The 13,081-nt window shown below is 40.7% G+C and overlaps 1 protein-coding gene across 1 annotated transcript in view; it reads right to left on the bottom strand.

The window, feature by feature from the left end:
• Positions 1–12,981, bottom strand: part of LOC119450245 (transcription factor SPT20 homolog) — a 40,953-nt gene extending 27,972 nt beyond the window's left edge. The window contains exons 1-13 of the mRNA XM_037713632.2: positions 12,721–12,981; positions 12,534–12,608; positions 12,397–12,461; positions 12,250–12,316; positions 11,998–12,153; positions 11,834–11,869; positions 10,683–10,721; positions 10,440–10,553; positions 7,525–7,721; positions 6,421–6,574; positions 5,487–5,540; positions 4,118–4,320; positions 766–798 (exon numbers count right to left, since the gene is read on the bottom strand). Coding sequence (XP_037569560.1) covers positions 766–798; positions 4,118–4,320; positions 5,487–5,540; positions 6,421–6,574; positions 7,525–7,721; positions 10,440–10,553; positions 10,683–10,721; positions 11,834–11,869; positions 11,998–12,153; positions 12,250–12,316; positions 12,397–12,461; positions 12,534–12,578 — 1,163 coding nt within the window. The 5' untranslated portion in view covers positions 12,579–12,608; positions 12,721–12,981. The remainder of the gene's footprint in view (positions 1–765; positions 799–4,117; positions 4,321–5,486; positions 5,541–6,420; positions 6,575–7,524; positions 7,722–10,439; positions 10,554–10,682; positions 10,722–11,833; positions 11,870–11,997; positions 12,154–12,249; positions 12,317–12,396; positions 12,462–12,533; positions 12,609–12,720) is intronic.
• Positions 12,982–13,081: the final 100 nt, after the last annotated feature.

Here is a 13,081-nt window from a genome sequence, read left to right as displayed (position 1 = left end):
CCGCCACATTGGAAAACGAGAGACATGAGCAACTCTAATAGTAGTCAATAAGCTTTCGCATACCATCTTTCGTATAAAACAAAACCTACCTTAAAGCTTTTGTTTAACTAAATTCTGAGTAGATGACACAACGAGCCTATGCGCGTTTCACTTTCACAAATTACTACTAATCCATGACATCACAACGAGCAGGTACGGGAATTTTAAGGTGGCCATCGCTACCCATGTTCAGTTTTTTAATCTTTTATGGCTTATTAAGCACCCTCTCACGGCAAGACTGGCTTTCTTAATATATTGTAGATGGGCAATTTACATTATAATTAATTAGGGTTACATAATAATTAGGATTAATTAATTAGGCTAATTATAATTAATTAGGGTTACATTATAATTTATAGATTGAGAAAGCAAACACTCAGCTGTTAACTTCTAAGTAACTTTTCTGTACATTTTCTGTACAAAAACAGCCAACATTCACAAAAATAGTGAACTTATGGCAGTGCAAATGATGTCGATGGTGTTGCAGTTTAGGCACAATTAAAACAAGGGAAGGCTGGTTTTCACTTTCACCGGTAATACTCATTTTGTGTACGGCCTTTTAGCATATGTATTTACAATGCTGCTGCCATATAAATTTTCTGGATGGGACTAGCTCTTGGAGCATTTGTTTTCAACAATGACTGGTGTTACCGAAACAAATAGTAGGACATTGCAATGACAGGCAAAAATGGAAAAAATGAAAGGCACCTCATAGATTGTACGTACCTGGTAACATTGGCTTGAGTGCCAAGGTTGAATCTGCAAGCCACAAAATGTGTCACTGAGTTGTCAGAGCAACAGGTACACTAAAAACTTTACATGAAGAAAAATTTAAAAAAATGGTGCCCATAATGAAAGCGCTTTCCTCTCAAACCTACAATGGAGGCAGACCATTGCAAATTCTTGGTCTTTTAAAGAACTTGGACTCAGCAGTATTTTCATCGCTACTAAACAATAAGTATATAACAGAAAGTTGCCGCCATCAATTAATCATACCATCTGTACAATTTTATGCATGTTTATAACAAGGAGATTATCCACCAGAAATTAATAAACTACCAATGAGCATTAGGTGGCTTACAATGAACTTGCACGTAAGCTTTTTCATAGTCTAAAATATCTATGCAACTGTAAGCTTAATAGAGGCCCTAACATGCCTTTCTGGTCACACTGACTATGCAATTCTTATAGTAGTACATTCCATTTGTGATGAATTCATTAACGATGCTCCCTAGTTGCTTTTCGACCTTTGGCGCCTCTGTACTACAACCACGACAACAAAAGCTTGCTCCTATGTTCAGCATTTTTTTATTGATTCTAGCACTCTCCCTTGGCAAAGACCTTGTTTCATAATGTTTACTTTTACATCTGTCAATGTGAACTTTTGTTTCCAGCTTTCTGAACTCTTTATGCCCAAATATTCATAATGCAAATGACCACGTGTACTCAAAATCAGTATTTTTCTCTTCTTTGATACAATCAACTCAGATTAATTCAAACTTCTAATGGCCTTAGCACTTTGCCTGAACGGTCTAAATTTGAACAAAACTTTGTTCAAGTCAAAATTATGGCTTATTATTCAGCATGTTGGAATCGCAAAATTTCAAAATCGAATCTAATGCGAATGTTAGTACTATGGGAAAGCTGTCGTAGTGGGCTCCTACTACTCTCAATTGCGCGTGCCTTGCACCTTTTCTTGTTCACATGGGATCTAGCCGCTGGAAAACATATACGATTGCAGCTCGGCAATGTACAGAACATTGGTGCTAAAGATCGTGTTTTCCAGGAACGTATTGATACGGAACAGCCGCCACAGTGTGGTTGCACTGAAGAGGAGGAAGACGGCGTGTTCCCGATTGATACAGGGTCACCATCTTGGCCACCGTTCGCCTACGTGTAAATACAGGGTGTTTCAGCGAACACTTTCAAAATTTATTTAAGGTTGCCTGTGGCAGATAGCCCAATTCTAGTTAATGAGCTGGTCTACTCAATGAGGCGGACATTACTTGCGGAGACAATTGAAATGCATAATCGACTAATTAACAAAAAATTACTAATTAAGTTTTTAACTAATTACCTGATGGCCCTTATTGCAATTTACAAATTGTAGCCGTGGAGTTCGCAAGGCGGATCCACTTAGAATTAATTCTCAGGATGACACCAGTTTCGAGATATTAATTCCCGAACTTTGTGGAGAAATGCATTGGTGTTCCAGTTAATTTTGTGCTCCAATGCAAAAAGCGACGGTTTGTTAAGAACATAACTGAAACGCCAATGCATTTCTGCGCAAAGTTCAGGAATTAATATCTCGAAATTGGGGTCATCCCGAGAATTCGTTCCAAGTGGATCCGCCTTGCGAACTCCACGGCTACAATTTGTAAATTGCAATATGGGCCGTCAGGTAATTAGTTAAAAACTTAATTAGTGAATTTCTGATAATTATTCAATTATGCATTTCAATTTCTTGTGCAAGTAATGTCCACCTATTCGAGTAGACCAGCTCATGAGCTAGAGTTGTGCCATCTGCCACATTTTTTTGTGGCAACCTTTAAGAATTTTTGAAAGTGTTCGCTGAAACACCCTGTATATTGTAAATAGCCTTGTGCATCAGCTACACTTAACATTACTGTCGGAGGAGGACGTTCCCCATACCCGCCATGGAGCTTTGCAGTGGTCGCAATGCCGACAATGCCACTTCGGCTCATGCTTGCGGCCCTTCATCTACGCCAGCCGCTACGCCTGAAGCGATGACCTACATCACCATTCCCCCCCTCCCTCGGGGTCCTGGCGTTTTCACCGGAGTCGGCAGTCCTGATGTTGACGACTGGCTCCTCTTGTACGAACGTGTAGGCACCATTCACAGGTGGGATCCGACAATTACGCTTGCAAACGGTCTTTTCTACCTCGATAGAACTCCACGGGCATGGTTCCAGACTCGCGAAGAAATCATGAGCTGGATGTCTTCAAAGAGAAGCTCCGTGACCTTACTGGCAATCCGTTTGGTCGCCAACTCCATGCAAAGAAGGCCCTTGCCACATGCGTACAGACGTCGACCGAGTCCTACGTGTCATACATTCTCGACGTCTTGGTCCTTTGTAGCAACCTTTTAAGGACGAGACATATAAATACCGCTCAAAAATGCTTATGTTCTATTTAACTGTGTAAAACACACCGAGGATAAGCATAATGAACAAAACGATAAAGTACTTTGCAGAAACTTTTACAGCAAAAGAGGAGGAACACCAGGCAGAAAACTGGAAGTGGGCTTCACCCCAAGCCACCTATGCCTTGGTTAGGAATTTATAAAAACAGATCTCATCATATGTGGCCCATAGGTGTGCCTTTCATTTGTGTTATATCACAGGAGCAATACCACTGCAGCCGGAGATCTTGCATCAGTCTGTTTCCTCTCACTGTGCTGTCAAAAGAAAGTGAGTCGCGTGCCAAACTTCTTCCTTGTCCTGTGTTCCAGCTCTATACCAACAAATGATGCTTGCCGCCTGTCATACACTCATGTTGGCCAAAGACATTTAACCAGCAACTTCGTATTAAATACCTAAACTCAGCAAGAAAAAAATTTTTTTTTTCTGGTATGGTGCCTGTAGCCAACATTCATCCATAAAGAATTAGCCGGTAAAAAAAGAAATGTAACTGTATTAGGTAATTCTTTGTGTTCTCGATCGTAAACGTTGGTGCCGGGAAATCGTTTGAAGCAGGATTGTATCAACAAGTTTCTACTATGTCTCTTTTTACTTAAATTCTGAATTATAATGGGCAAGGCTGGTATAATGTGCAATTTATTTCCCTCTGTTTTATTCCTTTCTTCATCACTGCTCATAACAGGCCGATTGTGGTAATAAAGTAGGTGAAGCACAGCTCTGACCATTAACAAAGTGTAAAAAGGAAAGAAACTGAAAAGACTGAAATAGAATCATCAGAGATACACATTCTGGATTTCTTTTCTTGCTAGTTTGTTTTTGCTGTATTCTATTTCATGTTGACCATGCAAATCTTAGCAAGTGCCCCATGATAGATGTGTGCCATCTGCCACAGGGTTCTCAAAAGAAGCAACACTCACTCGCAGCTAGTGCCCTTGTTATGCCCTTCCCGATCAACATAGAGCCGGCCAAAGAACTGCTCATCGGTCGGCCGTTGAAGGATGGTGACACGGGTGAGCTTGCCCGTGCCTGGCTCTGTCTCCAGCACATACTCCTGCACTACCAGCGGCGTGTTATCCATTGTTGGCTCAGGGGGTTCTATGACGCGTGCCAGCTTCTCCACCTGCGTGAGCACATACACCAATGAACGATCACCATAAATATACTAAGCCATTGGCTGACGAAACATATTTGATAAATATTGTTACCCAAAGCTCTTCACCACCCTGCTACTCCCCTGCTTTCGACGCCTCTACCTCTGATTGCCACTATGCCAGTATGCAACAGTTAGTGCACAGTGGAGATCCGATACACTTCAATAATGCAGTGGAATAATTAGGAAACCTGTTCAGATCTGCTCTCTCCAGGTCATAATTTAAAGCATTTGGCAGCATTAACAATATTTTATCCATACAAATGATGTCGCAGCATTTGTCAAAAAGGTTCAATGTAAATGTAGCATCCATCCCAGGGTGAGTGAATGTGAGTGAACAAACTGTTCAAAGAAGCACAAGGTGTAATTCGTTGAATGCAAGAAGGCAGTGCAAGTACACAGATATCATAGTGCCATTATAATGGCAGGGGGCACATGAGCATTCAATATTGGCAAGGAAAGAAATGAAGAAAAAAGAAAGACCTTGTAAGATTTTGGCTGTTCACTCTTAAGATCTCAAAATTTGTTCGACTTAAAATAAAATTACTACTACATGCCACAATGAACTCAAAAGGGAAACACATACTTGAAGTTTACTATAACAAGCAAGTCAGTCAAACGAGCATGTTGGCGGCAACCACCGTTTCATAAAAAGGATTCGCCATTTTTGCATAGCTGTGTGTAGCTAATAATGGCAAAAAATCGTGGCTATGTGCATGCACATAGAGATACAGCTGCTTTCTGATAAACTACAGATGTCACTGTGCCATCCCATGTGCCTGATTAGTGTGTGCATTGCTAACACCTGTCTAGGCAAAAAAGGAGTCCAAAAATGTTCCTACACAAAGAACAGTCTCAAATACTTGATAGCATGCTGCCAGATGTAATCATGTACGTTTTCAGACTACCGTGATACCATACTATTAGGTACAGCAAAGTAATACATACCACAATGTTATCTTCAGATCCCTTCAGCTTTACATATGTCATTAATTACTGGTGTCCCGTGCCAGTGTCATACCAGCAATGAGTAAAGTGGCATGCAAATATTTCCTCAAACAGAGAGTCAACATTGGCAATAAAAACAACATCAAGATGACAACACTCATGCGATTGATAACACAGAATACAATTACCTCATCATTTGGGGGCACTGGCATTGTTGCCCTTTTCTGCATCCACACATCAGCCTGCAAGAAGATAAAACAGATGTAAAATGCATGACAAGCAATTTAATTTATTTACACACAAGCATAGAAGAGATCTACAATAATGTAACAATAATATTCCAATTATTTTCCTTTTCAATGTTTGTCACAGGTTCAAGCAGCACTTCACTTTCATTATCAGCATAATAAACTGGTCACAAGTGGCAGATGATAAGAAAGAAATAGAATCAATCACAATGAATCTTTGCATTTACCTGGCCCATTTTAGCCTGCAGCACTGAAGAATTACAACAGAGGAGTGGGTAGATGATTAGAAGGAAGACGTAATGCAGAAATAAACATATGCTAGAACATAATTTGAAGATGCAAGATTATAACTCGGAAGGAACAAAAACTAAATCTTGGGGCTGTTGCTTATCAATAGTGTCACCCACAAACCACTTGTGCAAAACAAAAAAGTATGGCTGTAAGCTCAGAAAATATCTTAATTTACCAACTGGGTAAATAGAAAACAATCATGTTAACTCTAATTAAATTGCTCTCTAATGTACTATATATATTTTAAACTCAGGATTAAGAAAAAAATATTGGAGACTGATATTAAAGTTATTAATTGTGGACAAATATAGTTTCTTGTTCCTTTACTTTTATTCCAGGATATTTCAGCATTGAGACTTTTGGGGAATTTATGTCCATCTTTCTCAATAAATGATTAGGCTATTCCCAGAAGACAAACAATAAAGTTAGCTCATAGGGAGCGTTTTCTAATTCTCATTCCTTTACAGACTGTTCATTTTTGCTAACAAAAATTAATGCCATCAGAAACATGCAGTAATTTCACTGTCCACACTGGGGGCACGGACAAAAAGGGGGGCACGACATGCGACTCAGTCCAGCACACCTGTTTCGAAGGCATGGTTGGTAATGGTGGCTTTGCTGGTACCCTCTTGCGGTACTGCACAATGAAGTCATGCGCCCTCAGGTATGGTGGTGTAGCACACTGCTCCAACTTTTTCCGACGATTGATGGCCACTTGGCTGTGTTTCCTTGCCATCCTATAACAAGAAATAACAATGAAAATTCTTGCCCACAGGCAGTTATAGTGTCCAACAAAAAGCCTCTCAGTCACCACAAAGCAACCTTTGAAATGTGTAAGGCTATGGCATAGTATTTGCATTTTATAATTGTTCTTTCATTAGCCTGTATTGGAAGAGGCACTGACGATGTAAATGTGTGAATCTGGCAAGTATGAAGAATGAACTTGAGAGAGTTGCCTAAACACAACAAAAGTGCAGAAACTCGTGTTAAGTGAAGGAAGCAAAACAAAAGCAGCGTGCAAGTCCGCATTATGGAGAATATTGCAAAAATAATTCTAGTAGTGCATGCTTGGCAAGTTACCAAGTTATCTTTGAAATGAGTGCTCGTGGCAGTCTGTCATAGAAACAGGCATTGCCAGTCGAGTTTTGACACCATGTAAAATGTGTCAGTGCGGTCATACTACTGCCTATGTACCAGTATAGCTGGTGCATAGGCATGACAGCATGATAGCTTTAATTTTCACTGGCAAGCCTCATCAAGACACACGATTGTAAAGGTTAGGGTATGCCATGGTCATGCAAGGCAAATCATAGAGCTCTGCTCTAACAGACATCTACAGCTCCGAGCTGAGGCAATTCTTAGATTATGGAAGGCCTGAAAGCTTGAAGCTATGATGTCGCATTAGGAGGCAGGTGTTACCACTGGCAAAGCGCATGCCATGGTGACATAAACATGGGCAAGTTTATGAGCATAGACGTAATTCGCTGCAGACGAGGAAACACTTAGCTGCTACTGCTCATAATGGGTCATCAACAAGCCCAAATTGCCACTTTGGTGATGCGCAAAGTAGGCACTATGTGGCACTGGTCACTCGTTGTCCCTCTAGTGTGATGCCACGACTGCAAGCTTCTATGTCTCTTACTATCTAAGAGGCAGTGACAGAATGACCATTCAGAAAGCTAAGCACCTGTTGATCATGTGACTGCTGAGGCGAGCCTTTTTGTGCTGCAGCCAGTTGGAGACGACAGCCACGCCCACTGTAGGCTCCAGGCAGAGAGGCTCCGCAGTGGCCATGACCAATGCCGCTTCCAGGTAGAGCTTGTCTTCGAGACTCCATGAGTGGCCATCGCCTCGTGCCACTAGCCCCACGTCACAGAGCACAGACTGCAAACACATCAACTCGAGCCTCTTGGTGTGCATTCAAGCCACGGTTAAGCTTGAATACTCACAATGGCAGAGATATGGCATAAGCAGTTGGCCATGTAAATTAACGCAGCAAAAAATTAAGCAGATCCAACACATATAATGGACGTTATGTAAAGCAAGGCTTTGTATAATGCTAGTGCTTAAGTTTATGCTGAAGTAGTGCTGAAGTCTCAATACACAGGAAGTTTTGCACATTTCCATTAAAGTACAGTTCCATTTCACAATCAAAACTCCTGTTCTTATGCATAGAAGTACGATGCTATACTTGTTGAGTCACCATGCCAACATGGCAGGCAAGTGCAATGCGGATAATAATTCACTATGAAAGCTGATGAAGCTCAAGTACAGTGGAACCTCGTTGATGCGATTCTGCGCGATACATTTTTCAGGATGAGACATTTTTTTTTTCCTGATAATACGATTTGGTTGGATGATACAATTTTCGGATGACACACTTTATTTTCTGGTTCCCGTGAAGATTGTATCAATGAGGTTCCACTGTATATGAGTAACATATATAGAATTGAGCCTCAATATAACGAACCTTGATTTAAAGATTTTTTAAAAGTATATTCCAATTCTTAGCTTCACTGAAGAGATCTCTTTAAATCGCAATCTAGCAAAGGGATAGTGTGCTGCTGTTTACATAAAAATAATGTCCTTGTGCACTGCACGCACCATAATCTTTTGACAGTTTGAACAATATTTCTCCTACATTAAAGTGAAGAGAAGATGAGAGTAAAGGCACAAAGCTTGACAATGGTCTCAGGCCCCTCAATTACAAGTTCAATAGCAGCATCTTACGAAGAATTAGCGTAAGAGCATTTGTGTGGGTATAATAGCATAATATACAAGGACATCAACAGCATATATGTACAGGTCATATAAACACAGCGATGCACAGATAGTACTGAGCATCCTGATCGCGTGCACAAAAGAACATTTTGAACATTATATTACATAATGTGGTATTAAAACAGACACTTGCCTTCATAACAAGCAACTAAGAGAGAAAAAGTAGTTGAGACAGACTTCATGACTCAAATGCACCTTTCTGTGGCTGTTTCGACTGACAGTAATAGGAAATTGAACGAAGGCACAGCTCTCATCCCCAGCTCTGAGGCAACTTTTGCTGCTCTTGCTGTACGAAAAATACAATGATCGTACCCATCTGTACATTTATCGCTCAAGCAGCATGAACGGGTCTGCAGGATCAGTTACTTTTCTTGTGAAAGTCACCACCGTAAAGTTTAAGACATCTCACTAGACGATATCGACAGCCACGGAGCTTACTGCTCTTCGTAGCGCCTTTTGCCTAATTCACAAGAAACCACCTCAAAGATGGGACTGTTTTCAGTGACTCCAAGGCAACTCTACATTGCTTGCTTTCCACCTTATGCCGTGGACCCTACGAACAACTAGTTATAAAAATCTAAGAGCTCCTTCATCGCCTCGTCGAGCAAGGACACAGCATCACATTTCAGCGGCTCCCTAGAAACTGTGGTGTAATGGGCAACGAAGATGCCGACGAAGCTGCTCGATCTGCTCAAGAAGATGGTGTGCAGGAACCAATCCTACTGTCAAGTACAGATGCAGCAGTGAAACTTCGAGTGCTTGCAAATGATTCCACACAATCATTGTGGAACACATCTAGTTTCTAGCACACACGTCTGCATCGACTGGACTCCTTTCTTCGACTTCGTCTTCCACCTGGACTATCCCGACCCGAGACAACAGTACTTTGGCAACTGTGACTTGGCATCACTCTTACAAAATCCTTTGCTTTCCGCATCAAAAGGTAAGATCACGTAAGATCAAAAGTAAGATCCGCAGTGGTCACGTGCAGCGTGACCACTGCGGCAGCAAGTAAACTATTGAACATTGTCCCCGATACAGCGCACACGGGCAGTCACTCGTGACCACGCTGCCCCCTCTTGAAGACCGGACGCTTTCGGAGTAGACAGTCCTGGAACGCTGGCCTTTACAGTCAACACACCACAAGTTGGTCAAGGCACTCTTGAAGTTTTTGCATTCGAGTGGCCTATTAGAAAGACTAGTTCTCACGGACGTTCCCCATCTCCTGTATTTTTTCTTCGTGCCTTTCCTTTATCTCTCCACTATTCTTTCAGTCTTTCATTTCCCCTTACCCTTCCCTCAGGGCAGGATAGCAGGCCAGAAATAAAACATTGATATGTCGCAAATCCTTTTACACGAGATCATATATATACCATAAATAACAAAAGAATAGAATGGCCTTTTATCAAACATTGCTATCGAAACAGCTAAATTTCAAGAACTTATACAGATTCATAACATCTTACTAGTGTTTGTTCTGTTTTATTCATGTATTCATGCTTTGTTTATGTTTCTATGTTATTTATCTTTACTGTGTCATTACACTGGCATTGTAATTTCAATAGCTTTTCTTTCTTTGTTTCTATGAAAGGTAGATTATTCCATGCTAGTATTATGTGACTCGTTCTGTTTGGCCCAATGTGCACGCTTATTCGATTTCACTTTTGAATTGTTTAGCATAGTTGCAAATTACAGAGTTCACACACCCCATGCTCCCCTCTATATAATACTTTAAAGTTGGTTGACTTTACGCTAATTCGATTTTACGCTAATTCGGAATGAGTGAATCTGTAGTCATGAACATCTGTAGCGTGAACTCACCTGAGTGGTTGGTTTTAGGAGAACATAGTGCGTGGAGAATGTGCCCATTGTTGGTAGACACCTCCTGTGGTCTCGCACTTCAACGACTATACAGCCGCTGTAGAATACTGGTGCCTAGTAATAAGGTAAACAAGACGTGCAAATGATAAGTGCATGACATGTGCTGAGGAAATGTTCACATTCTTTTCAGGTGTGCAAACTTTAGGCCACTTTGCACACCTAAAGTAAGAAAGCATGGCATACCTGAGATCTTTCCAAAAGGTCAACCAGGATAGGCGGAAGCTTTGGCGTGGGAAAGAAAATAACAAGAGTACAAGGGTATTGTTAATACATTTGAGCATACTCTTACTACTATACTACTGCTGTTACCGCCACTGCAAAAAGCCAACTGCAGATGCAAAGTAATACAGCAGGTTGGGCGATTTGGTTTCTATTAATAATCAGAGCAGAGCGCGCAAAAAGGGTCGTAGCCTCTATTATCTGCTGGGTTTTATTCTGACATGTATATACATCGTATGATTTCCTTAATAAACTTCAGTTGTGAGTTAGCACTCATCCTGTCATCTAAGTTTATCTTATCATCCATCTTGTCCTCATTCTCTTCTTGCACTCTCTACTTTCATTATGAACATGTGCAACACTTTACAGTTGGCAAAGCTGGGGCAAAAATAAGAAAACAACTTGCTAAAGCATGTTATATCATAAACTTTTTTTTTCTCTATGAGATAAATTTTTTGTGATAGTAATCCATGGTGAAAATTCTGTAGAAGAAGGCACAAAAATTAGCTTTAGGTGTTTATATGAATTGAGAATGACATTAAATTTTGTTGTTGATCATGTATTATAATTTCTTTATGATTAAATAAGGAGAACTCAGTGCAATTGAGAAGGTCGTATTGATGTAACTTAACCATACAGATAGAGTAAAAAGTAAATACCACATAAAGCACTCAATGTCATGTTCTTGTGCAAAATATTAATTAATCTAGGCACCGTGCACTCGTTCTGTTTATGCTACTTTCTTTTTCATTTCTGTGCGTGTTATGTGGGCCATAGAGAGAGTGTGCATCTTGTCTTGGTTAAGGGAAAAAATTAAAAATAAATGCACCATCTAGCTCAACAGGATGCCCCAATCAATGGTGTAAGCGCTCTGTGGCTTAACTGTGCAGAGTTTGTTGGGAATTTGTTGATTTGGTGTACTACAAATGCAAAGATATGAGTGTAATGCACACACGTGAACATATTCCACTTGCAAATTTTCACAATGTCGCGCATGAGTGCAGTTTCCCCCTAGTACCATGCTCCGCTAACTTTTCACACAGTCTTGCAAACAAGTGCGCTCCTTGGAGGGGAAGGGATTTATAAACAATCCAACAATAGCACTGACAACTTACCTCTTCGTTGTCGATATACTGAAGCAGTTCGCTTTCCTGAAGTAGTGGGAAATAAATAAATAGAAAAGATTGTCGAAACATGAATACACTGAGCAAATAAGTACTCGTTGCATTATTTGCTCATGACTCAATGACTACGGCTAAGGACTTCTACCGTAACGCACCTCGTAAGGTAATCGAATAGTTTCCGTTTCTGTGCCATTTCTGGTTTTCAGCATGAGTGAATAGCCTTCGTTGCCGGCGTAGAGGTTCAGGACGAGGCAATTCAATTTCTCCTTGGACACAAGCTTTCCCAACAGATTTGAGCCATTGTATAAATTCTGCGTGTAAGTGACGGTAAAGGAGACAAGTTGTTACAACAGTGAATGACACCAAGAAAACAGTGAATATTATCAACGTGAAATTGCGAAACCAACCTTGTTCCTCAGATTAAAATTGCATTCAGACAAATATAGTTCAGTTAGCTTCTGTTGCAACGATGGGCTGCAACGAAACCGAAATTTCAGCATTAAGGTCAGCAATAACTTGTGCACACGTAAAAACAGGTTAAGCGATACACTTACTATTTTTCTTTACGATGTTCGCGACTTAGCTTCCCAGGCTGCTGTTTGGCTGTTTGCATCAAGAGCTGTAAAATAGGACGTTTTACATATCCCACGAGGAAAGATGTGTGCACGCGATTAGATGCAAATTTACTTACGTTTGCCTGTTGAAGGCATGAGGAGATCGTAGTCATTGATGACATAGAGTCAATTAAATGGGTGATATGCGAAATCTAGGCGCATAAAAAACAGAAATTAACTGTCAGAAGGTTGTCTGACACGATGACCAGCGATCACAGTCACAAAGTTCGCGCGATTCCGTGTGAAAGCGTTCCAAGTACTCACCCGTCAGCTGATGTTTACACACACGCACTGGACTCGCTCATTCGAGCGTCCGTTTACCTTGACAAATGAGCACAAACACATTGTCTCTGATGAGCGCATCTTTGCGCATGCTTGCTAATATACACCTATGCTAAGATCAGCAGGACGTATACATAACGATGCGCTCCAGATCATTTTGAGCGCGTTTCGAGGAAACTCGCTAAAAAAACTCAGCTTCGCAAAAGCCAACTACGGCACCATTTTGACCAATGTCATCAGACGCTGCAAGAATCGCGGTCAAATTTTGTCTAGCGCAGTGTCTGCGCATTTAAAAGATAATATACCGTATTTAAAGAAATAATACTTTAGAATTATTTCAATT

This window comes from Dermacentor silvarum, chromosome 4, assembly GCF_013339745.2.
Source record: "Dermacentor silvarum isolate Dsil-2018 chromosome 4, BIME_Dsil_1.4, whole genome shotgun sequence".
NCBI classification, from domain to species: domain Eukaryota; kingdom Metazoa; phylum Arthropoda; class Arachnida; order Ixodida; family Ixodidae; genus Dermacentor; species Dermacentor silvarum.
The sequence above is the reverse complement of the archived record's forward strand: the minus strand, read 5'-3'. Positions and strand labels throughout refer to the sequence as shown.